Raw genomic sequence first — 25,120 nt, 5'->3', positions numbered from 1 at the left:
TGTCCAAGCCACACTCTGTCCAAAGGGGTGCTCTGTCCAGGACTGGTGCAAGTGAGAAGACTGGGATCCCCCATCCCCACTCAACCCCACCCCCAGAAACTCCAGAATCCTAGGTTTGCCAGGAAGACTTTGTGGCCGAGGTAGAACAGGAAGAGACCAGACACCTGTGGCCAAGACTTCTCTGTGGCGGGGGGGGGGAGATGAAGGGATCAGCTAGGCTCTGGACAGGTGCCTCTATCTCATAGAGGTTCCCCCTACCCCTTGCTTTTTTTCCTTTCAAATCCAAGCTTCAAAGGAGCCTTTGCACCCACCTCCTAGGCACTTGGACCTGACATCTGGCTGTGGTAGAGCCTCGGTCCCCTAGGCCCCGCCCCCTAGGCTAGCGGCTTGCTCCGGGTGGAGGCTTGCATGCAGCATCATCACAGCATCGAAGCATCAGAAGACAGCCCCAGGAAGGGACGGAGGAGCCAGAGATACCGGAAGAGAATATGAGAGAAAGAGAAGGAGGGAGGAGGAGAGTATGGGTGGGCGGGCTGGAACAATGGGACCGGCAACGCAGAGGAGAGAAAGAAAGGGGAGGAAAAGATCTAAGAAAAGGAAGGAAAATACATGAACAGGAGAAATGGGGGTGTGGTGGGGGGATAAAAGAATAGGGAAAAGGAGGGAAGTGGGGAAAGAGAACGGGGCTAAAGCAAGTACAGAACAGAACCAAACCAGAAAGAGGTAAATAGCAATTCAACGAAACCTGCTCTGCCCCCAGACCAGGTGAGGGCTAAAGATGCAATCAAGCCCCTGCCAGATCCCTGACCCGGGAGCTCACGCCCAGGCAGGAAAGATGGGCGTTGCCTCCTCCCTTGAGAGCACCACAGAGCAGAAGCAAGAGCCCATCCAGCACCTTATTCTCACTTGGGACCCGCTGGGGACCTGGTGAGGTGGCTGGAGTAGGCCTAGGGAGTCCTGCTGTCACTGATGGATCACGCTCCAGCCTCTCTCCTCCGGGTTGTCCCAGCCCCTTCCCTCGTTCCTCTGCCTCCACTTTCCCCTTCTTGGACTACGCGGCCCACCCCCAAGAATGGGGCGGACCCTGCCAGGACTAGAAATAAAGCCTTCTCTTCAAAAGCCTGGCCTGAGGGCACTCTCTAGAAAAGAATGAGCTGCTGGCTGGGCCTGGATGTGAGGTTGTACCTGAGAGGAGGGGGATCCAAAAGCACAGGGGGCCCAGAGGAAAGAGCTCAGGCGAGGGAAGGGTGGAGAAAGGACCAGAGTCCCAGGGGAGAGAAAGGGGAGGGGGGCAGGGGACAGACAGACAGACAGGAGTGGGGGTGGGGGAGAGCAGGGAAAAAAGGACCGACAGGAGGGAGGATGGAGCATCTTCTCATTCTCCTCCCCTCACAGCTAAACTCATCCTCCAAGCTCTGTGCACTCTGACCCCATTTCCTGGCCTCCCACCTGCTCCTCAGCCCCCTCCAGTCTGGCTTCCTCACCCATCACTCCACTGAAACGTAGGGCACTAATCCATCACTACCATGCTGCCAAACCCAGGGAGCATTTTGCCCCTTATTGTACTAAGTCTCTCTGCAGCATCTAATTCTCCCTCCTTCTAGAACAATCTCCCCCTCCCTTACATGACACCCACCATCCCTCTTCTCCTTGCCCTTCTACTCTCACTCTTGTCCTGTCTCCTGTGCGGAGGGGCTCCTGCTCCCCTTCCCACCCCTGCAGCCCCCAAGGGTCCTCAGGCTCTGTCCCGGCCCTTCATCTGTCCTCCCTCCATGCAAGCTCAGGAGACAAGTCCTTCCACACCATCGTCCTGCGGGCCCATGTTTGTCTTTCCTCTGAGCTCTAGACCCAGACACCCGAGGGTTGCCCCCGCCTTTCTGCCTGGATGTCTCACAGGCACCTACCTAACACTCCACATGGACGAACTTCATTCTTCATCTTCCCTGAAAACCTGGAAAAGATGAAGAGACAGAGGGACATCTCTGAAGCCTGAGGGACTTGGGTTGAGGCTGAGAAAGAGCAGAGCTGTGCCTGGAAGCTAAGGAACTTAGCTGAGAACCCAAGGGCCAAGCCAGTGTGATGCTGAGCAAAGGAAGGGAGAGAGGACTGCACACACTTGGGGTCTGCCCCTGACTCTGCCCCCAGGGACCCTCAACAGGACCACAGCAGACCTCCATGACAGGGATGTGTGGAGACCAAGCTGTCCTCATGCCTCATCCCTGAGAGCCACACTCTCAGACCCCCTCTCCTTCTCTCTCCTCAACCCTCTCCCAGGGACCCTCTCTCCATAGCCCCCTTTGGGGCCAGGGTGGGGGGAGATGAGCATTCTGGAAGGTCAAGACTGGGGAGGGAAGGCAGGGGAACTTCAGAGCGGCTGGAAAGGGCTGATCTCCACCCCCCCCACCACCAAGTGCCCTACTTCTCCCTAGTCCCACATCACAGAGTCTAGACTGGGGGCTTGGGGGGCTCCCGAGGGAGGGGGCACTGGGGATCACAGGCCTGCCCCATCTCTCATGGAGGGAGGGCACTTGGGGAAATTTGGAGAGGGAGAGAACTCAGAGCTCAGCACTTTCCTCTTTCTGTTTTTCTTCTTGAGGAATTTTTTTCCCTTAGTGCTGATGACTTTACCATTGCTTGGGGGTGTGTAGGGGGGAGATTTTGGCTTTTGTTCCCCCCCCCCCAACTCCTAATGCCCGACTAAGTCTAACATTCCACAAGAAGCCAGAGCTTCAGAGTTTCCTAAAGATGAGGTGGCGTCTCCTCCCCTCTCTCAGTGCCCTCCCTCATCCCTCCCCCCCCAAGTCTCAAGCCCAAGGAGGCCCAGCCAGGCTGGGAGGAGACCCCAAGCACATTCTTCCTCTCACTGTCATGCTGCAGAAATTAAAGACACATCTTCGGGCTGGGCGCCCGCCAAGCGTTTCAAGTCGAAAGTGGCAGAGGAGGCCCTGGGCCTCAGCTCTATGCCACGTGTAAAGAATGCTTGGAAAGCCTCTGCCCACGACTCCTGGGACAGAGGTCTGAAACTGGATGTTGGGGCTGTGGCTGTCACACACCACACATACGCAAAACCCACCCCCCCAACCCCAGGGTTCCCCAAACATCCTTCAGGACCCCAGGCCTGAGCTATAGCAGCTCCTCCTTGTCATCTGAGGCTCCATCTCTTCTTTAAGATAGGCCTGGGATGCCTGGACCAGGAGCACCCAGGGAGTGGACTGGAGGCTGGAGTCCTGGCTTCCAGAACTCAGCCAGGGAGGTGGGCAGGTCACAGGACCCTCATCCCAAGCCTGTGACACCCGGCCCCAGACAGCCACTGCAGAGGGACAGGACACTTGTCCCCCTTGTCCCTGACCCCCAGGAGGTGGAATGGGGGGGTGGGTAACTGCCATCTCAGCAGCCCAACGCTGTCCTGCCCTGCAGTCGCTGGCACTAGGCGGGGGCAGATCCTGGGCCACAAGTTGCTGCCACATGGTGGGGATAATTGATGAAGGCTCGTCCCTCCATTGCTGTCTGCAGCCCTGCCTCTCTGGAAACTCTATATTTTCCCTTTAATTATAGCCCCTGCACTCTCCCTCCGCCGCCCCACCCGCACCGCTCATCCTGGCTGCCCACGGCCTACGTGGCTCCCTCCCCTTCTGTTCCCTTGGTCTTTTTTTTCCTTTGCCTTCGTTGCACAAAACCAGCTGGGGGAGGGCGTGGAGAGGGGCGGGGGGGTGGGGGGAGGCAATGGAATTTTGGATGGTTTGGGGGAGGCGGGACTCCCCGCTTCCACGTTTGCAGCTCTGGAGTGATGGGGGTGGGGGAGCTGGGCAGGAGGGACAGGAGTTGATGGACACTGCAAAGGGACCCCAACTGCCTTCTCTTGGGCCCACAGATTTCAGTAGGACCAAGAGCAGAGTGCTGTTGGGAGGCTGGGAGGTGGGGAAGGGGGGACACTGACTTCTGGGGGCATTCCCCAAATATAGCCTGTTGTTCTTGGGGTCTCCACCCCCTTTCAGGGTACAGATGATTCTCTCCTGGTTCCAGGGGCTGAGAGCAATTCCCTGGGTTTTCAAGAAAGAGGTGGGGCAGTGGGGAACATCCTCTAAAATAAGGTCACTCAACCATCCCTGCAATTCCATCCCAAACCCCCAAAGGCAAGTCTCCCCCTGACACCCAAATTCCCCACTATGCTCCAACCTTGAGTCCAGGTACAACCAGGGAGGGGCTTTCTGCAGCTCCCAGAAGGAGCACCCTCTCTCTGGTCCAATGTCTTCCACCCAAGTGCTGCCCGGTGTGACTCTGCGGGGTCGGAGGGTCTCTAACCAGGCCCTGGCCACCGCCTGGGCCGGCCCTCACACAAAACCCTTTTCTAGGCCACTAGTGATCCCAGCCCTCTTGTACAACCTCACCGCCCTGGGGGGTGGGGCGGGGGGGAAGAGTCCCAGCAACTTCCCACCACTACTCTCCAGCCCTACCACTTAACCCCCAAGCTTCCTCCTGGAGAGATCACACAGTCAATTTTCTCACCCAGTGTCTCAGCCTCCCTACTCCATCTCTCTCAGTCAAACCTTGGGTTTGGGGGAGAGCATTTGAGTCCATCTTGGAACCTCAAGCAAGGCAGAATTGACGTCCTCAAAATAAACCCCTCTTGCCAACAACCCCCATCCAAGTATCTCACTCCTAATGTCTGCAAAGGAATCTCTAACTTGTTCCCAAAATATGCCTAAGCTTGGAATCCCTGCCACACCAGAAGACACCCCTAAACAGGCACATCTTTGAAATTCTCTGGTTCTCCGGTTTTAGAGGAGAAGCCGGCCTCTTCATACCCATCCCTTAGCTCTTGCCAAGGATGTCAGTAGGGTGAATGAGGCATGGCCAGGACTACCCTCGCCAGATCACCCCCATTCCTTCTACCTCTGGAAGCTTCCCCTCCTAGCTCCCCAGTTCCAGTTCCAGTTCCTCCCGCTGGGAGAGTCTTAGGAACAAAAACCCAAGGGGCACCACTACCCACTCTTTAGCCCACACTATACTGAGGACCTAGCCGCACCTCGGCAGCAACATCTCTGGCCCAGGCTGGGCTGGGGGGCTGGGGAGGCAGAGCAGCGAAGGGGGGAGTTGTGCGGTGGACTCCCTTCCCTTCCCTCCTCCTCCCCCTCTCCCTTCCAACTCCCAAATTGGGGGCCGGGCCAGGCAGCTCTGATTGGCTGGGGGACGGGCCGCCGGCTCCCCCTCTCCCTGGGGCAGAGTTCCTCCCCGCTCTCCGTCAGGATGGTATAAAAGGGGCCCGGGCCAGTTGTCGGAGCAGACGGGAGTTTCTCCTCGGGGTCGGAGCAGGAGGCACGCGGAGTGTGAGGCCACGCATGAGCCGACGCTAACCCCCACCCCAGCCGCAAAGAGTCTACATGTCTAGGGTCTAGACATGTTCAGCTTTGTGGACCTCCGGCTCCTGCTCTTCTTAGCGGCCACCGCCCTCCTGACGCGCGGCCAAGAGGAGGGCCAAGAAGAAGACAGTAAGTCGCAAACTTTCGGGGAGTCCAGGGCTACTTGGTATCTTGCCCTGCGCTCGGTCCCAGGGGTCCACGACGTAAACTGAGACTCGGGATGCTCCGGAGACTCAGGGATGGAAGGGAGATGGGGAGGGCTCTTCCTGGGCGCCGTGGGAGAGAAGGCAGTGCACCCCGGGTGGAGGGTGTAGGCGAACGCCCCCGGGTAGTGAGAGGGGAGGATGGAGCGCCGCGGGAGTTGGCACAGGAGGGAGTCCTGAGCGCGCACTGTGGAGTACCACGGGGGAAATGGGCGCCGAGTGAGGGGAAAGTACGTCGAAGATGGGTCGGGGGCGCCGTGCTGGGAGTTTGGAGCCCCAGATGTAAAAGCGATCGGGAAGGCTGTGGGATGATTCATAAGGAAAGATTGTTTGCCCTCTCTGCAGGCTAGACAGTGTTCCTGGGGCCGCGGGGGTGCTGGGCTGAGGGGGGAGGGGGCGCGGAGAGTGGGTGGGTTGGAGGATGAGAAACTTTGGCGCGGACTTGGCAGGGCGGGGTCCTTGCGCCCTCTGCTGAGCCACACTGAGCCCCGCGCCTCCCGGTCCAGCGCTTCCCCGCGCAGGACCTGCACTGAGTGCACGGGCGTTATTGCCGCTTGTCCTGGAAAATAAAGCTGGGGACTGGGTAGCCTCAGTGTCTAAAAGAAAGTGGCCAGTCCCTGGAAATTGCTTGGTGTTGCCCGCCACCTAGTGGCCATCTGAGTAGAAGCTCGCGCGGTGGGCGTGGTTAGCTAACTTCATTACTATTTGCGGACTTTTTGGTTCTCTGGCTAAGGAGTGACCCAGAGGCCCTGGCTAGCTTTAGGAAAGAGGGGTTGTCCCGAGAGAGGGCTTTTGAGATGTCTGGGCGCTGGATGTTAGGGTGTATCCTATTTTGGGGGTACAATTCAAGTCTCTGGGCGGGACCTCAGGCCAATAGGCCCCGCCCCATCCTCTTAGCCCCGCCTACGCTATCCCACCTGCCCTGGGATGGGGCAGAATGGGGGCTGGACCTCCCTTCCCTCCTCCTACCGGCCCCCCCCCGACCCCACCCTTGTCTCCACCCATACCACGCCCCCCGAGTCGGCCCGCTTGTTGGGGCCCCTCCTGTTCTCTTTCCTCCCCAGTCCCCCACCTCCCCTCCCCCACCCAGTGGCTTTTTTATTTCACTTGGCTTCAGCGCCGATGGGCTGGGGTTGGAGTTGGAAGCAACTCCGGCCTAAAGCTTTGTTTAAATTCCTGAGAACTGGAAAGAGTTAGGGCCGCCCTGGCCAGGCGCCTCGGCGCTGTCACTGGCCCTGATGAGGAGCAGATGAGCTTTTAAGGATTTGGGGAAAGGAGCGGGCACGGGGTGGAGGAGGCGGGAAATGGAAAATCTAAAAGTGTCCTTACGAGGCGGGAACGGCAGGCAGGGCTGGGGTCCCTGGAGCCCCGCAGTGGGGGGCTCGAGCGCCGCTGACAGCCCCTCCTTCCCCCTTTTGCCCCAGTCCCACCAGTCACCTGCGTACAGAACGGCCTCAGGTACTATGACCGAGACGTATGGAAACCCGAGGCCTGTCGGATCTGTGTCTGCGACAACGGCAACGTGTTGTGCGATGACGTGATCTGCGACGAAACCAAGAACTGTCCCGGCGCCCAAGTCCCCCCGGGCGAGTGCTGCCCCGTCTGCCCCGACGGCGAGGGTACGGTCGGGGGCCTGGGGCTGGGGGAGGGCGGGGCCGCCGGGAGTACCCGGTGCAGACCCCGCCGCTCACCCGCGTCTCTTCTCCCCTAGCGTCTCCTACTGATCAAGAAACCACAGGAGTTGAGGTAATCCGCTGTCCTCGACTTTTGCCACCCGCCCGAGGGTCCTCAAGCGCCTCCCGTCTCTAACCCGGCTTCTTTTGTTTCTTCTCCCCCCACAACCCTATAGGGACCCAAGGGAGACACTGGCCCCCGAGGTCCAAGGGTAAGTTAGCGTGGCCTTCGCTCGGCATTCCGGGCTGCAGGTGGGCGTGGCTCCAGGCCTGCGCTCACCGCTGACCCCCCGACCCCCCCCCCGCGCCGCTGCAGGGACCTGCCGGCCCCCCTGGCCGAGATGGCATCCCCGGACAGCCTGGACTTCCCGGACCCCCCGGGCCTCCCGGACCCCCCGGACCCCCTGGCCTCGGAGGAGTAAGTGAAGACTTAAGACAGCCCTGGCAGGCCCTGTGTGCGCCCCTCACCTCCTGTTCTTCTTCTTCTTCTTTTTTTTTTTTTGTGGGTTTTTTGGCAGATGGCATACTTTATATTTTGAAATGATTTCAAACTTACAGTAAAGTTTCCAGACTAGTGCCAAGAACTCTCACATACACTTCACAGTTTGTCACATTGCTTTATCAGTCTCTGTGTATACATATAACTGTCACTATTTTTCCTTCTGAACCATTTGTGCCAGAGTTAGTTGCTGATGTTACGTCCTTTGCTCCTAAATACTTTAGTGTGTACTTCCTGGGAACAAGGACTTTCTCTTATGCGACCGTTGCACAATGATTACATTTCAAAATTCTGACATTGATACATAACTATCATCTAACATATCGTCCCTGTCCAAATTTCAACAATATCCCGATAATGCCCTTTATAGCATCTTTTCTCCTGACCCAGGATCATGAATTTCATTTAACTGTCATGTGTCTTCAGTTTCCTTTACTCTGGAACATTCCTCAGACTTTCTTTGTCTTTCACGACACGGAAATTTTTTTAAGAAGCCGGTTGCTTTGTAGAGGCCAATTGTTTTTATAAGACGGTCCCTCAGTTTGGGTTGGCTGGATGTGTCCCCATAATTAGAGTTGGGCCCTGCATTTTTGGCAGGAATATCTCACAAGTGATGTTGTTGTCCTTCTTAGTGCATCACATCAGGAGGCCTATGTCAATATCCTGTTGTCAGTGACATCTTCCGCCTTTCTATTCACTGATTTCTCATACACTCTCTCTTGTTTTTTCTAGAACTTTGCTCCCCAAATGTCTTATGGCTACGATGAGAAATCAACTGGAGGAATCTCCGTGCCTGGCCCCATGGTGAGCCACGGGGGGGGGGGGGCAGAGATGACAGAAGAGGAGCCAGTGCGGATCCAGACAGGATGGGCCAGTGGTGGCATATGGGGGTGTTATAGGAGGTCAAGACGACCTTCGGAACCTGAAGTCCAGAGAGGAAGACAACTGGGTGGTCTCAACAGGAACCACTGGGAGATAGCAAGACCACACCCACATGGCACTTTCCTACAGAGGTATCACTATGGCCCCTTTTTTTTTCCTTCTGTAGGGTCCTTCTGGTCCTCGTGGTCTCCCTGGCCCCCCTGGTGCACCTGTGAGTATCCAGGATGTCATCATGTACCACCCTGGGCTTTGGTCTTTAGAAGGGAGGATTGGGATGAGGGTAGAGAAGGTGCTCTGAGAGATCTCTTAGTGATCTGGGGAAAGATTGGTAGGGACCTGTCCTTCTAACTGAATCCCTCTTTCCTTGTTCTCCAGGGTCCCCAAGGTTTCCAAGGCCCCCCTGGTGAGCCCGGCGAGCCTGGAGCCTCAGTAAGTGCCACCCCAACTTGTACTCTATACAAGTACACACTCTTTCTACAAATACGTGGATTCTCCCATTGAAGGACGCCTCCACACCTACTGTCTGGGGTCTTCCCTACCTCCTTCTTCTAATCCCAGCCTTCCCTTTCTTTTTTTTTTTTCTCCCTTATCCTGGTTATTCTAATATCCTTTCTTCCTGTTTCCTCTAGGGTCCCATGGGTCCCCGTGGTCCCCCTGGCCCCCCTGGCAAGAACGGAGATGATGTAAGTAGCCCAGGCGAGAAGATCCCATCTAGCCCCCAACACCTCCATCAGCTAGGTCCCTGTAACCTCCACCCCAGTGCCCCACCACCTTCGGGGGGTGATGCCCAGAGAAAGGAGGCCAAGTTCTCCCTGATGCACGGGACTGCCCTTGAACAATGATCTTCACCCCTTGTGGGATGTTTCCCCATCTCCCCAGTGGAGGTGACTGGCCCTCCCCTCACCCCAGCCACCTTAAAGCATTCCCCAGCCCCGTCTGATGGGGTGAATGACTTCCTTAGGCTTAATGGCTCTGGGCATTAGATTTGCTCTCCATCTATAGAAATAAACAGAAATACCTTTGGAGGGACTCAAAATTCACCAAACAAGGATTTTACAGTAGATTTAAGCTGAGCTCTAAATTCAAAGATAAGATTCTGGGCTCCTAAACCTGACTTTCAACAGTACTAAAGAAAACTCAGACCTTCCACGCTTTTCTAGCCCACGGAGGGGGGTGGGGGCAGGGGCATGATGGCCTTTTCTCTCCCTTTCAGGGTGAAGCTGGAAAGCCTGGTCGTCCTGGTGAGCGTGGACCTCCTGGACCTCAGGTGAGCGGGGATGCGTGGCTGGCCGTGGACTTCGCTACAGGTGGGCTTCGCTTGGGAGCTGGGTCCTCCGTGGCATCTTCTAAAGGCTCTGCCTTTCTCCTCCTTTTCTTTTCTCTCCAGGGTGCTCGGGGATTGCCTGGAACAGCTGGCCTTCCTGGAATGAAGGGACACAGAGTAAGTCCCCTTTGAGCCATCTAAACTCCCCAAGTCCCAGCATCTGACAATTCCAGCCCCTTTCCCCAAAGGATCCTGTGTGCGCCCTGGAGGGTGGAAGCTACAGAAGTCCCAAGGGATAGAGAGTAGCCATCCAAAAGAACTTCCCTCCATTGGGAAAGAAATCTCAATAAAGGGATTGGGTGAGCTCTTGGCCCAGCTGGGGTTTAGTCTAGCACAGAGACAGAGCCTGTGGTGACCCCCTGAGGCACCTTCTCAGGTCAGAGTGGGGCTTCCATCGGTACTCACCTTGGCCCTTCCTATCTTAGGGTTTCAGTGGTTTGGATGGTGCCAAGGGAGATGCTGGTCCTGCTGGTCCTAAGGTAAGAAGATGCCTGAATGTCATGGGCCTCCTCCTGCCCCTCCCACCCCACCCCATGAATGAATTCCCAACTTTATTCTCCGTTCTCTAGGGTGAGCCCGGTAGCCCTGGTGAAAACGGAGCTCCTGGTCAGATGGTGAGTGTGTCCAGTTCTAGAAGGAAGAGAGGGAGCAGGGTATAGGGGCAATATGAGGTTTGGGGGGGAAGTGTGTGTCTCCCATCTCACGTGGCTTTTCTGGCTTTTGTTGTCAGGGCCCCCGTGGTCTGCCTGGTGAGAGAGGTCGCCCCGGAGCCCCCGGCCCTGCTGTAAGTACTCGTGGCCCCTTGGGGGATGCCTGGGCTCTGACAGAGGTTCCTGATGAGTCGTGGGTGGCCCGTGCTCAGCGCACATAACTGGGGCTCCCCTCTCTCCGGCAGGGTGCTCGTGGAAACGATGGTGCTACTGGTGCAGCTGGGCCCCCCGTGAGTATGACCTCTGGACCCCAGTGTCTGGGAGTGGGGAGGGCTCTCAGCTTGGGCCGGCGGGGGGCCGGGCCTGGGGCTCGGAATCCCAGGACCTCTTCTGTCCCAGGCCGTGACTTGCAGCTGCCCCCTTCCTTCTTGCTAACATTTCCATTTCATTCCCAGGGTCCCACTGGCCCCGCTGGTCCCCCTGGATTCCCTGGTGCTGTTGGTGCTAAGGTGAGCCCGCTGCCCTCCTCTGAGCACAGCTCCCACGGGCCAAGGGGTGCCTATCTCCCTGCTCTCCAAACCAGAGGGACCCAGAGCGGCCTATTCCCCAATACCTTTGTCCCGGGATCCCCTTCTCCCATGTGGGAGTCCTGATTCCTGGTCTTCCTGTCCCTGCCCTACACGCACACACACACACACACACACACACACCCCGACATCCAAAGGTGAGGTTGGGCTCCCAGGCTGGCTCCTGACATGTCCTTTTTTTCCCACCCAGGGTGAAGCTGGTCCCCAAGGAGCCCGTGGCTCTGAAGGTCCCCAGGGTGTGCGTGGTGAGCCCGGCCCCCCTGGCCCTGCTGGTGCTGCTGGTCCTGCTGTGAGTGTCGCCTCCTCAGTGCCCCCGGGGCCACCCCCCAGTTCCCAGTCCTGGCCTGTCACTTACTGGCCCCTCTCTCTCTGTGCCACAGGGAAACCCTGGTGCTGACGGACAGCCGGGTGCTAAAGGTGCTAATGTAAGTACCCTGCGGGTCTCAGAGCTGCCCCCGTGCCCCGCTCCTGCACGCCCCATGCCCCCGGCTCCCAGGCTCAACCTCTTCTGCCTCCCACAGGGCGCTCCTGGCATTGCTGGTGCTCCCGGCTTCCCTGGTGCCCGAGGCCCCTCTGGACCCCAGGGCCCCAGCGGTCCTCCTGGTCCCAAGGGTAACAGCGTAAGTATCCCTCTGTCACTGTGGCCCGCCCCACGCGCTGGCTCCGGTGGGGCCCTCCCCTGGGAAGCAGGAGGACCCAGGCCAGCTGAGTACCCCCGACTCTCGGCCCATCCTCTTTTCCTCCCGCGTGCAGGGTGAACCTGGTGCTCCTGGGAACAAAGGAGACACTGGCGCCAAGGGAGAGCCCGTAAGTGTCTCCCCCCACCTCCTCCCGCAGCTCAGCTCTGCCCTGGGAAGCCCTGGAGGGAGACCCCGGATGGGGGGGAATGGGAGCCCCGGGGGCGGGAGCCCCAGCCTCACACTGCGGGCCGCCCCCTGGTCTCTGCCCTCTCCAGGGCCCCACCGGTATTCAAGGCCCCCCTGGCCCTGCCGGGGAAGAAGGAAAGCGAGGAGCCCGAGGTGAACCTGGACCCACTGGCCTGCCCGGACCCCCCGGCGAGCGTGTAAGTGTCCCCTTCTTTGCCCCCCAGCGCCAGCCTGGCGCCCCCGTGTCGGGGCTCACCGGCCTCTCCTCCTTCTGCAGGGGGGCCCTGGTAGCCGTGGTTTCCCTGGGGCAGACGGCGTCTCTGGTCCCAAGGTAAGCTCCCGTCATGGCTGGGCTGCGCCCCTGCTGCGCCCCGAGCATTCCCTTCCTCTCTCACGTCCAGCCCCAGTCATTACTGCTCCAGGCTGCGACTGCAGACTCTCTCTCCACACTGGACTTCCCCTTGACCTTCGCCCTGCTACCAGCGCCCCGGAGAGCACCCCCCGCCCCCCCCACCGGGAGGAATAAGACACTGGCCCATGGTAAAGAAGCCCAGACCCGAGACCCTGATTGTCCCTGTGACTCCCCCAACCAGGGCCCCGCTGGTGAACGTGGTTCCCCCGGCCCCGCTGGCCCCAAGGGTTCTCCTGGTGAAGCTGGTCGCCCTGGTGAAGCTGGTCTGCCTGGTGCCAAGGTGAGCCCCGGCCCCTCTGCCCGTCCTGTGCAGGTCTGAAATGGGGCACCCTGGAGCAGGACTTCGGATCTGCCTCCTGAGGGGCCCCCTCCCCTCCTCTGTCCCCTTCTCCCCACCTGGCTCACACCTCTCTGCCTCCCCCTAGGGTCTGACTGGAAGTCCCGGCAGTCCCGGTCCAGATGGCAAAACCGGCCCCCCTGTAAGTATTGCTCCCCCCCGCCGGGGGCCCCTCCCGCCCTCCCGACCGCCCACCCTCCGTCCTCACCTCCGATTCTGTGCCTTCTGTCCTTAGGGTCCCGCTGGTCAAGATGGTCGCCCCGGACCCCCAGGCCCCCCCGGTGCCCGTGGTCAGGCTGGTGTGATGGGATTCCCTGGGCCTAAAGGTGCTGCTGTGAGTATTCATTGAGGAACGTTCCAGAGCCAGAGACAGGCACTCCTAGGAGATGAGAGTCCTGGGCGCCAGTCCCAGCTTTGCCACTGACTTGCTGTGTGGCCTCAGGCCACTCACTGCCCCTCTCTGGGCCTCAGTGTCCCTACCCATAAAATGAGAGACCTCTCCCGACTCTACTCCCATTGCTCTCTCCTTGGAAATAAGTATTGTTGGAGCCGCCCCTCCCCCCACAGGGGTAGAATGGGCCTTTTATGTGATAGTCACCCCTAAATCCTGGTGGGTTCTTTCAGGCTGAAAAGGAGGGACCAGAGGACATGGAAGCCCTTTGCAGTCAGGTCACCATAGGCGTATGGTGGCAAGAAGGAAGGGTGGGGGTGGGGGCAGCAGCCTCAGGGACACATGGTCTGGGGGAGGGGGCTCAGGGAGACACGAAGGGACCAGCTGTAACAGCCAGCAAAGTGTTTCCCCAGGACCAGAGCTGGGAGAAAAGAAAACCCCTTAAAAAGTGTCACTTGGGGTAAACCGGAAGGACCCGGGAGGCCTGGTTTCCCACGTAAGCCCCGTTGACTCTGACTCTCTTTCCCCACAGGGAGAGCCTGGCAAGGCCGGAGAGCGAGGTGTGCCTGGGCCCCCTGGTGCTGTTGTAAGTATCTCCCCGTGGTCCCTGTCCCCTTGCTGCCCCTGCTCGTGACACATCTGCTCTGTCCCCTGCCCAGCGCCCCACCTGCCCCTTGCCGCTAGCAGCTGCCCCCTTCCCCACCCTGAGTCCTTTGCTCTCTCTCCACAGGGTCCTGCTGGCAAAGACGGAGAAGCTGGAGCTCAGGGAGCCCCCGGCCCTGCTGTAAGTGTCCCCGACAGGCAGCCTGGGGAGGGGACGCTGGGGAGACACCCCATCCCCCTTTGCTCCTCGCCCTTCCAGTGACCACAGCGTGCTCTCTGTGACAGGGCCCCGCTGGTGAGAGAGGTGAACAAGGCCCCGCTGGCTCCCCCGGATTCCAGGTGAGGCCTCCCGCCGGGCAGGGGCTGAAGGGCTGGGGTCCCCCTGGCTCTTTTTCAGATTCTAATCCCACCCTCTCCCTGCCTCCCCCATTTCCCACCTACAGGGTCTCCCTGGCCCCTCTGGTCCTCCCGGTGAAGCAGGCAAACCCGGTGAACAGGTAAGAGGGAGCAGGCAGCCAGAGAGATGGGGAACGCAGGGCATTTAGAGGAAGAGGCCAGCCCTCCTAGCTAAACGGGATCCAGGTTAGACACCCTGCAGGACTTCCCGTCATGAAGGGAGCCACCCAGAGGGAAGCAGGGAGCAGAACATCTGCATGATATTCTGGACGGCCCTGCAGGGCTGCTGGTCCCAGTGACTTCTTCTTTTTTTAGAGCTACAGGCATAACTCTGACTTTGCCCTCTGCCCAGAGTTTGGGGAGGGGGCTGTCTCTGGCACATCCCCAGGAGGACGAGAGGGATAAGCCCAGTTCAGTGCTGAGAAGGAGTTGGTCTCTAATGACAGTCCCCAAGGGCCAGCCCCTGGGAGAACAAGAGTGCTTTCTAGCGCGGAGGGTCAAGGTGCGGTCGGCTCACTCTCTGTCCCTCCCTCCCCCTCAGGGTGTTCCTGGCGACCTTGGCGCCCCCGGCCCCTCTGGAGCAAGAGTAAGTAGAGCCTCTTGCCACTCCTGCCCAGATGCCCTGCGCCTGGCCCTGCCTCCGGAGCGGCCGTCACGCGCCCTGTCCTTCCCTTCCAGGGCGAGAGAGGTTTCCCCGGTGAACGCGGTGTGCAAGGCCCCCCCGGCCCCGCAGGTCCCCGGGGAGCGAACGGCGCCCCTGGCAATGACGGTGCTAAGGTGAGGGCAGCAGGGGGACCAGGTCCAGCCCCTCTTGAGGCGGGGGTGCCCGGCTGTGGCCAAAGCCCCCTAGATGTGGGTGAGGGGTGGCAGGGGGACAGGGCGGGGTGGGGTCCATGTGCAGCCCCAAGTTCTGGGCTGGGAGCCTTTCCTCTTAGCTGGTGCTTATCTTTGTCCTGGGCACCGAGACTGGGAGTTATCGAGAGGGGGCTCGGGGCTGTGACCCACTCCTGGGACCCCATGCCTCATGCCAGTCCTCTTGGTTGTCACCTAGGGTGATGCTGGCGCCCCCGGAGCCCCAGGTAGCCAGGGCGCTCCTGGCCTTCAGGGAATGCCCGGTGAACGAGGTGCAGCTGGTCTTCCCGGCCCTAAGGGTGACAGAGTAAGTTAACCCCCTTCCCCTGAGCCGTGTAGGGCTCCCATCTCTGTCTCCCTCTGCTTCGGATGCTCTGGCCTCTCTCTCTTTACCCTCCCTGGGATCGTTACCTCGTCTCCTTAATCCTCCCTTCTTCCCCTCTGGCCTCTTCGCTGATAAATCCTCTATCATCCTATCCAGGCTCTTCCCGCCCCGTGACTTACCATGGTATCAGGAGGAAGGGTGACCTCCTGGATGGGGGATCCCTTATACATTCCTCTACACAAGGCATGGGCCTCTTACCCTAAGTTCCACCAGAGCCCCACCGGAACTTTTTCCTCTGAAAGATCTTGAGTTCCAAGCACAGGTCGGGGCAGGATAGAGCTGGGGAGGAGTCCCAGACATGCTCCAGGTCACCACCCTGTCCCCCACTGGAAGTCTCAGACTTTCCTGTGTCTTTAGGGCGATGCTGGTCCCAAAGGTGCTGATGGTTCTCCTGGCAAGGATGGTGTCCGTGGTCTGACTGGCCCCATTGGTCCTCCTGGCCCCGCTGGTGCCCCTGGTGACAAGGTGAGGTGGCCCCACCATCTTCCCTAACACACAGCCTTCCCGGCAAGCCTGGGCATGGCTCCTGGGGGGAGGCAGGTCCTGCCATTCTGAGCTGGTGACCTAAAGGTGGGAGGACCAGAAGGGAGGGGAGGCTCTCCTGGGGTCATCTGCTGGGAGTACTCAGGGTGTGTCCCTGACCTGAGCCTCTTGTCCCTCCCTCTCAGGGTGAAGCTGGTCCGAGCGGCCCTGCTGGTCCCACTGGAGCTCGTGGTGCCCCCGTAAGTACAGAGGACCCACGCTCTGCCCTGGGCTTCATACTTCCTGCCTCTTCCACCTTCACTGTCACCTGCTCTGGGCCCTGGGGAATGCTCCTCAGGGCCCATCTTCCCCTCCAACTCTGTTCCACCCCAGCCCAGGGCCCCACTCCAATCTGCCTCCTTTTCTTCTAGGGAGACCGTGGTGAGCCTGGTCCCCCCGGCCCTGCTGGCTTCGCCGGCCCCCCTGTGAGTACCAAGACCCCCATTATTTTCGATCACCCAACGGGACCCGGGACCTTGGGAGACTGCATAAGGACAGAGGCGTGGGCCGGAGTCAGGGAAGGAGGGCGGGGAGGGGATGGTGTCCCATTCGAGCATCTTCCTTCCCGGCGTGGTGGCCCTTCCCAAGCCCCGTGGAACCACCTGATTCCCCGCGCTGCCGTCCCCCGCTCCTCCTCCACTCACCGCTCCCCCTCCTCCCCCAGGGTGCCGACGGCCAACCCGGTGCTAAAGGCGAACCCGGTGATGCTGGTGCTAAAGGCGACGCTGGTCCCCCTGGCCCCGCCGGCCCCACTGGCCCCCCTGGCTCCATTGTGAGTATCTCACCCTCCGGGCCCCCAGCTGCAGGCAGGCCTGGGCATGGGCCCGGCCCGGGCTTAAGGGTGCTGTGCTCTTCTCCAGGGTAACGTTGGTGCTCCTGGACCCAAAGGTGCTCGTGGCAGTGCCGGTCCCCCTGTGAGTATCTCACTGTTTCTCTCCCGGGGGTCCTTCCAACCTGTGTTCGGAGGGAGGGAGGGAGGGAGGGAGGGTGGCCGGGACAGCTGAGCGGGCTGTTCTCCCTCTGACCTCTCTGTCCTCTTCTGCCAGGGTGCTACTGGTTTTCCTGGTGCTGCTGGCCGAGTCGGCCCCCCCGGCCCCTCTGTAAGTAACTGTGGTGGAGAAGCCGCTGCTCTGGTGGGGGCGGTGAGGGGCCCAGGTGAGGGGAGGGTGGTGGGCCTCTGCGGGCCTCCGTGGTGCTCCAGAATCCACTGGAATCTGACAGCCTCTCTTCTTCCTGCCCAGGGAAATGCTGGACCCCCTGGCCCTCCTGGCCCTGCTGGCAAAGAAGGCGGCAAAGGCCCCCGTGGTGAGACCGGCCCCGCCGGACGTCCCGGTGAAGTCGGGCCCCCCGGTCCCCCCGGCCCCGCTGGCGAGAAGGGATCCCCTGGTGCTGATGGACCTGCTGTAAGCGCGCACTCTGCAGGGGTCCCGAGTGGGGGGGGTGCTCTCTGGCGGCTGCAAGGCGCCTCACCTTCATCTCCCCCTCCCCCCCAGGGTGCTCCCGGCACTCCCGGACCTCAAGGCATTGCTGGACAGCGTGGTGTGGTGGGCCTGCCCGGTCAGCGAGGAGAGAGAGGCTTCCCCGGTCTTCCCGGCCCTTCTGTGAGTGCCCCCTCACCTCGGGGAACCCCGAGAACAACCATCACTGGGACTGTGGACATGGAGGCCCAGGGCCCTCCCCCACCCCGTCCCTGGCCTGACTCTCTCTTCTCCCTCAGGGTGAACCTGGCAAACAAGGTCCTTCTGGAGCAAGCGGTGAGCGTGGCCCCCCTGGTCCCATGGGCCCCCCTGGATTGGCTGGACCCCCTGGCGAGTCTGGACGTGAGGTGAGCAGTCACCACCCCCTGCCAGTGCCCTCAGCGAGGCCATTTTGGCCTTTGCCTGAGCCTCTCTTCCTTGGCTGATGCTCACCCATCCCTCTCTCTCTGCAGGGATCTCCTGGTGCTGAAGGTTCCCCCGGACGAGATGGTTCTCCTGGCCCCAAGGTGAGATGGTTGCTCCCCAGGGCCACGGCCCCACCTGCCGTTCCCCTGCCCCAGCCTGGCCCCTTTAGCGGGGACTAACTCCTAGTCCCCTCCTCTGCCGCTCTCAGGGTGACCGTGGTGAGACTGGCCCTTCTGGACCCCCTGGTGCTCCTGGTGCTCCTGGTGCCCCTGGCCCCGTTGGCCCTGCTGGCAAGAATGGCGACCGTGGCGAGACTGTAAGTAGCTGGACTCTAGTCGGCCGTCTCGGGCCGGACACTCTCCGGGCCGGCCCGTGGGCATCTGACTTCACTGAGGCTGGGGGAGGAGACGGGGTCTTGCAAGATGGCCTCTGGCCTTCCTGAAAACCTGAGCCACAGCCTGGCCTCAAGGCCCCTCTCCCAGATGGGCCCTCGCTTCCCCTGGGGAATGGGGTTTGTCCCCAGGTGCTTGCCCCAGCTCACACGAAGCCTGAATTCACCTGAAGGTTCAGCTGGGGCTCAGGAGGGATGGACGTGGCGGGAAAGGATGTGAGGAAGGATGGCCATGGCCGAGGGGTGGTTTCATCCCGCAGCTCAGGCCGTAGCAGGATTTAACACGCTCTGTGCTCTCCCCAGGGTCCTGCTGGTCCTGCCGGCCCGATCGGCCCCGTTGGTGCTCGTGGTCCCACTGTAAGTGCCCGGCTCTGGCCCTCATGTCCTCGTACTTGGCCCAGATATGGACTACACCCCACTCGGCGCTAATGAACCTTTCATCTGACAGCCTGTCCCTCTTCTCTTCTAGGGACCCCAAGGTCCACGTGGTGACAAGGGTGAGACAGGCGAACAGGGTGACAGAGGCATAAAGGGTCACCGTGGCTTCTCTGGTCTCCAGGGTCCCCCTGGTCCTCCTGTGAGTATGCTCAGCAGCCCCCAGCCCCAGCTGCCATTGAGCCCTGTTATACAATGAGGGGGGATGTTGTCTCAGTTTCCCCTCTGGATAGTCATTCTCACTCCTCCCTAGCGGGGACCGAGGTGTAAAGATTTATGGACATTTCCAAGGGGCTTCTGGGAGGGTGCGGGACACAAAGAGGGGGTGGAGGAGGTCTTAGCCTGTGGACCCCTTGGGACTAGAGGTCCAGAATAATGGGGCAGGGGGCAGGTTGCTGGCCATGTTTGACCCACACGGGGTCTTACTGCCTTTGCATCTGTCCTTCAGGGCTCTCCTGGTGAACAAGGTCCTTCTGGAGCTTCTGGTCCTGCTGGTCCCCGAGTAAGTCATGCCTCTATCTTCCCTTGCTAGGGCCCAAGGCCAGGCTCACTTCGGGGCCCTCTGCCTGGGACACAGGTGTCCCCATCTCTCTCTAGAAGGGTCTGGGGGCAGGGGTTGGGAGAAGGGAAGAAGAATGCTGGACAATCTTGCCTGACTGTGAGAATGAACAAGGATGAGGCCATGGAGGCCGAGCCAGGCAGGGAGGTTGGTGAGCTTCTCCACAGAGTTGGGCTGGTGGTCCTGTGCTTTCTAGCAGGTTTCCTCCAACCGTCTTCCCCTTTTCAGGGTCCCCCCGGCTCTGCTGGTTCTCCTGGCAAAGACGGACTCAACGGTCTCCCAGGCCCCATCGGCCCCCCAGGTCCTCGTGGTCGCACTGGTGATGCTGGTCCTGTTGTACGTAGCCCCCCATCCCATCCACCCGTGGCCCTCAGCCCCAAGGGCACTTGGACCCTGGTAATCCCGGCTCTTCTTGCTCTCTGTGCAGGGTCCCCCCGGCCCTCCTGGACCCCCTGGTCCCCCCGGTCCTCCCAGCGGCGGTTTCGACTTCAGCTTCCTGCCCCAGCCACCTCAAGAGAAGGCTCACGATGGCGGCCGCTACTACCGGGCTGATGATGCCAACGTGGTCCGTGACCGTGACCTCGAGGTGGACACCACCCTCAAGAGCCTGAGCCAGCAGATCGAGAACATCCGGAGCCCTGAAGGAAGCCGCAAGAACCCAGCCCGCACCTGCCGCGACCTCAAGATGTGCCACTCCGACTGGAAGAGCGGTGAGGGCCTGCCTCAGGGGTGCCCCTCCTCCTCGTCCTCCTGCTGCCATGACAGCGCTGAGCCCTGAGGGGCCCAGATGCCCACGTGTGCCCCACTGCCCATACCTCCCCTGACTCCATCTTGCTCTGTCCCACTGCAGGAGAATACTGGATTGACCCCAACCAAGGATGCAACCTGGATGCCATCAAGGTCTTCTGCAACATGGAGACAGGCGAGACCTGCGTGTACCCTACTCAGCCTCATGTGGCCCAGAAGAACTGGTACATCAGCAAGAACCCCAAGGACAAGAGGCACGTCTGGTACGGCGAGAGCATGACTGACGGATTCCAGGTGCGTCAGCTGGACCTGGAGCCGCTCTCCTGAGATGGGGCTGACCCAGAGCTCAGAAGGGGCAGGAGGGGAGGTCCTGGGCGGACTAGACCTCTGCTAAGGGGGACGGACAGAGCTGGGCTGGGAGGCAGGAGTCCTGGGTCCTTGATCCTGGCTCAGACACAGGGTGCCCATGGATGAGCAAGGGGTGCTACTTCTGGATGGGAGAGGGGCCACGGGGATGCTCTTAGTGGACTCCAGGGAGGGAGGCTGGGACTAGAGGCTCCAGCGTGGTCGCTCACTCGCTTCTCCCCCCCCACACACACCCCCCTACAGTTCGAGTATGGTGGCCAGGGCTCCGATCCTGCCGATGTGGCCATCCAGCTGACGTTCCTGCGCCTGATGTCCACCGAGGCTTCCCAGAACATCACCTACCACTGCAAGAACAGCGTGGCCTACATGGACCAGCAGACTGGCAACCTCAAGAAGGCCCTGCTCCTCCAGGGCTCCAACGAGATTGAGATCCGGGCCGAGGGCAACAGCCGCTTCACCTACAGCGTCACCTACGACGGTTGCACGGTGAGTCCCGGGCCGGGCCCCTGTCTGGGCTCTGGCTTTCCTGGCAGGCCATACTTGCCCTCACCCCACCGCTTCCGCCCGGTGACACCCCTCCCCCCTTGTCTCCCCAGAGTCACACCGGAGCCTGGGGCAAGACAGTGATCGAATACAAAACCACCAAGACCTCCCGCTTGCCCATCATCGATGTGGCACCATTGGACGTTGGCGCCCCAGACCAGGAATTCGGCATGGATGTTGGCCCTGTCTGCTTCTTGTAAACTCCCTCCCACCCTACCCGGCTCCCTCCCACCCAACCCCCTCACCCTTGACCCTGGAAACAGACAAACAGCCCAAACTGAACCCCCCAAAAAGCCAAAAAATGGGAGACAATTTCACATGGACTTTGGAAAATATTTTTTTCCTTTGCATTCATCTCTCAAACTTAGTTTTTATCTTTGACCAACCGAACATGACCAAAAACCAAAAGCGCATTCAACCTTACCAAAAAAAAAAAAAAAAGAATAAATAAATAACTTTTTAAAAAAAGGAAGCTTGGTCCACTTGCTTGAAGACCCATATGGGGGTAAGTCCTTTTCTGCCCGTTGGGCTTATGATACCCCAACACTGCCCTTTCTGCTCCTTTCTCCATCCCTCCTTGGGGCCTCCCCTCCACTGCTCCCCAAATCTAAGTCTCCCCAAAAGGCACAGGAAACAATGCATTGTCTGCCCAGCAACCAAAGGCAATGCTAAAACACCCAAGTGACCCCCCACACTCCCAGCCCACTCCCCTCACCCAGCACCCCCAGACCCTGGGGGGACCTGAGGTTCTCAGACTGCCGAAGAAGCCTCACCATCTGGCATCCCTGTGTGGCTCCTGCAACAATCCCCTCTTCGTTTCCGAGGGGGCATGCTGGGGGACCACGGGCCCCTCGCTGCCTGCCGGGTTTGGAGGAAAGTCAGGAGGGGCCACGACAGAGCGGAAGGAAGCATCGGATCATTCGTGGACACGTGTCAGTCCCCCACTCCCCCATGCGTGCGACAGGGCTGGGTGGGAGAGACTGCTCTGTTCCTTGTGTAATTGTGTTGCTGAAGGACTACCTCTTCTTGTCTCCGAGTGTCACCGGGGCAACTGCGTGGGGGCGGGGTGGGGGCAGGGCTGAAGGGGCTCCCCATTTTATATCAAAGGTGCTACATCTCTGTGATGGGGTGGGGTGGGGAAGGAATGACTGGTGCTATAGAAGTCGGGGCGCCCCACCCCCCAGGCCAGCAAATGTTCCTTTTTGTTCAAAGTCTTTTTTTTATTCTTTGGTTTTTTTTTGTTTTGTTTTGTTTTGTTTTTCCTTGCGGATGGGGACTCGTGAATTTTCTAAAGGTGCTACTTAACTTGGGGGGAGAGAGTGTCGCAACTCAGTGCTCCCTTCCACCCCTCTCCGCGCCACCCCCCCCCACCCGCCGCCTCTCTCCACCTCTCTCTCTGAAACCCGCTCCTCAGCTGCACCCCATCCTCACGGCCTCTCTATCCTGTGTCCTCTCTCTGGGTTTCAGAGCACAACTTCCCAAAGCACAAAGCAGTTTTTCCCCCTAGGGGTGGGAGGAAGCAAGACTCTGTACCTATTTTGTATGTGTATAATAATTTGAGATGTTTTTAATTATTTTGATTGCTGGAATAAAGCATGTGGAAATGACCCAAACATATCTGCAGTGGCCTCCTGATTTCCTGCCTTGGAGTCTGGGGGGTGCGGGGTGGGGAGCCTGGGGTGGGCACTTTGGCTGGGGGCGGGCGGGTTCTCCTGTTCTTGCCCCTTCCCTCCTCCTCCTCTTCACCTAGCACCCTCCACAGTGGCTCCCCCCTTCCTCTTGCCTTTCTTATGCCTTAACCCTTTCCCCCTCCCTCATGCAGTCTTCCTGGCATGTCTCCCCAATGCCCTTCTTCCTCACAGTGCCGCACAGACCACCCCCACGGGCCGCAACATGCACGTGCACACACGCCTCGCTTCAGATCCTGGGCTGCCCAAACCTCAGGCCCACTCTCCATCAACACCATCAACTCTGCTCTCCATGGCTGTGGGCACCCTGCAGGGTTGGTGGGGGCACAGGGTTGGAGGGGCACCGGGAGGCCGGCCCATGGCTGAGGGAGGTGGGACTGGCGAGGACCACCCGGGAGCCCCTCAGCAAGGCCTCTCCCTGGGCATACATGGAGGGTCGTCTGGCCTCTCCTCTCTCTTCGCTCACTCTGAGCTCCCCCAAAGGAGCAACAAGCAGAACAGCTCAAGAAGGGTCCCTCCCTGAGTCTGCCTGGAGCCACGGAAGGAGGGAGGGAGCTGGCCTGCCCTCAGAGGAGCCTCCCCAGGGCTCTCGGAGAACTGCAGTCAAGGCACTTACAGGGTGCTGTCCTGCCAGCAACAGGCCTTGACCCTACTGGGCAGGTACCAGGTCCCTCTTGGCCTTCTAAGTCCCCATAACACCTGGGTGCCGGGTGGCCTAGCAGGTCCTTTTGCCCAGCCTCGCCTCCTGCCCATGCCTGATCTTTTTAAAAAATTCTTGCTTCCTCTGCCTCCTTCTTCTCCCTTCCTTCCCTTCTCCCTTCTCCTCTGCCTGCCCCTACCCCCTGCCTGCGTGAGAACCTGAGGCCCCTGGAGGGACGGTGACTGGCCAGCTCCCCAATCTCAGGGAAGGGGAACAGCCGTGAGCAGTCATTGGGGACACAGGTTTCCAGAAGTCTGGAGCAGACCAGACACCCAGAGACCTGGAGACAGGGAGACGTTGGAGCTGTGCCCCCAGCCCACCCAAGGTCTCAGGGCCTAAACATTCAAGGCAGGAAAGGCCCCCCCCACCTCATCCCTCCCTCGGGTCTCGGGGAAACGGGGTGGAAGAGGCCATCGGCAGTGACGCTAATTCCATTGTTGTCAACAAGTGGCCATGACAATTCATTGTGCTTTAATAATTCATCATTAGCTCTTCTACCACAATCTGGACAGTGTAGAAAGGGAATTAGTCTCGAGTGGTTAAGAAATTATGACACGTAAATGAGGGTTTCATCGTAGGCGAACTACCCGACCTGTGTGGCGATGGGTGGGTGAGGCCTTGGTAACCCCCATCGACCCCGGCCTCCAGCAGGCCGCCCCCCGCCCCCGGGGGCAACCAAGGCTCTACCTGGCTGCTACCCACCTGTCCCTTCTCACTGTCCCCTCCCTTGCCCACACCTATCACACCAGCCAGAAAGGGTGACCACAGTTCTCATGTATGCACCCCACTCTCCACGTCCAGGCTTTTCTTTATGCCTCTTCCTCAGCCTGAGCTGACAGCCCTTATCTCTGCCTGCTCAGCCCCCCACACTCCAGGCCACGTGTCCCCTCATTCCCCCGCCGCTTTCCACGTTTTCCACCATTATGCTCCCCGGGCCCAGCGGGAGACTAAAGCGAGAGCGTGAGGTGGCAAGGGGGGCTTCCTAGGCCGTTGGGAATAGGAGCGAGAGGTGGAGCAATGAAAAGCAGCCCCCCTGGGGGAGCAGACGGCGGTGGAAGGCCCCAGGCCAGTGCTTCCTGCACCCGCGTGGCGTGCTCTCTCGGGGGCCCAGCAGCGTAGCCACTAGCCACACGTGGCTCGGGAGCACTTGACACGTGGGTAGTGCCGCTGAGGAATGCAACTTTAAATTGTGTCTCACTGTAACTAATTTCACTAGCTGCAAGCGGCTAGTGGCCGCCGTGTCGGGCATCTCTAGACAAATGAGTGAATATGCCTCTTACTAGGTATGCACAAATCTCCACACGGGGACACGAACGTGTGCGTGCGCGTGTGTGCACACGCCCGTGGGAGGGCACATGAGGTGACACCGTGTGGTGCGAGGCCAGAATGCGGTTTCGGTGTGGGTGTGCAGGCTGGAGGGGAGCGGGACAAAGGGGCCATTGTACCACATCCCCGACTCAAGCCCTCCTCTCTGCTGACATCACGGCGGCCCTAAATAGAGCTGCCCGGACCCGCTGCCCCAGACCCCGGCCGCCCCCCGTGTCGGGGCACAGCACCCGCTGCTCCCACCGAGGCTCCACGGGACTCACCTTTGTCTTCTCTGTGACGAGGTGGGCCACATTCCTCGGGCGGATTTCTCAGTCAACTTCAGATGGAAAATTCTAGAAAGGAAGGAGGCTTCTTTTGGATTTTTTTATTGTTGCTGCTCTCTCAGAATCCTGGGTCCCTTTTGTGGGGGGAGCCCATCTCCTGGCAGGATTTTTTCCTGACTGAAACGTGGCAGATGTCCCCTCCTCTTTGGGGTCAGCTCTTTACCCTCAGCTGCCCTGGTGCCTCCAAGACTTTCCTGGATGGACATGGGTGAGG

General features: G+C 59.9%; 1 protein-coding gene across 1 annotated transcript; it reads left to right on the top strand.

The window, feature by feature from the left end:
- Positions 1–5,265: 5,265 nt before the first annotated feature.
- COL1A1 (collagen type I alpha 1 chain) lies at positions 5,266–22,479 on the top strand. The gene is made up of 51 exons (XM_081805178.1): positions 5,266–5,489; positions 6,988–7,182; positions 7,275–7,309; positions 7,413–7,448; positions 7,553–7,654; positions 8,468–8,539; positions 8,784–8,828; positions 8,993–9,046; positions 9,247–9,300; positions 9,831–9,884; positions 10,005–10,058; positions 10,367–10,420; positions 10,511–10,555; positions 10,672–10,725; positions 10,837–10,881; positions 11,047–11,100; positions 11,369–11,467; positions 11,559–11,603; positions 11,700–11,798; positions 11,932–11,985; positions 12,134–12,241; positions 12,322–12,375; positions 12,638–12,736; positions 12,882–12,935; positions 13,029–13,127; positions 13,717–13,770; positions 13,915–13,968; positions 14,073–14,126; positions 14,231–14,284; positions 14,725–14,769; positions 14,862–14,960; positions 15,235–15,342; positions 15,778–15,885; positions 16,089–16,142; positions 16,314–16,367; positions 16,607–16,714; positions 16,803–16,856; positions 16,989–17,042; positions 17,184–17,345; positions 17,436–17,543; positions 17,660–17,767; positions 17,873–17,926; positions 18,034–18,141; positions 18,520–18,573; positions 18,686–18,793; positions 19,100–19,153; positions 19,439–19,546; positions 19,638–19,920; positions 20,061–20,251; positions 20,567–20,809; positions 20,920–22,479. Exons 1-51 carry the CDS (start codon positions 5,399–5,401, stop codon positions 21,064–21,066), a joined length of 4,383 nt encoding a protein of 1,460 aa, XP_081661304.1. The 5' UTR covers positions 5,266–5,398; the 3' UTR covers positions 21,067–22,479.
- The last annotated feature ends 2,641 nt before the right edge of the window (positions 22,480–25,120 follow it).

Source organism: Leptonychotes weddellii, chromosome 15 (genome assembly GCF_054177405.1).
Source record: "Leptonychotes weddellii isolate Sample4059 chromosome 15, ASM5417740v2, whole genome shotgun sequence".
NCBI lineage: Eukaryota > Metazoa > Chordata > Mammalia > Carnivora > Phocidae > Leptonychotes > Leptonychotes weddellii.
This window is presented reverse-complemented; position numbering and strand designations above follow the sequence as displayed.

Bases quoted from the DNA above. Each gene is read 5' to 3' on its own strand.
- COL1A1 (XM_081805178.1), top strand. From the start codon at position 5,399: ATGTTCAGCTTTGTGGACCTCCGGCTCCTGCTCTTCTTAGCGGCCACC. The intron at 12,242-12,321 runs GTAAGTGTCCCC...CTCCTTCTGCAG, and splicing joins CCGGACCCCCCGGCGAGCGT to GGGGGCCCTGGTAGCCGTGG. The intron at 18,794-19,099 runs GTGAGTATGCTC...TCTGTCCTTCAG, and splicing joins AGGGTCCCCCTGGTCCTCCT to GGCTCTCCTGGTGAACAAGG.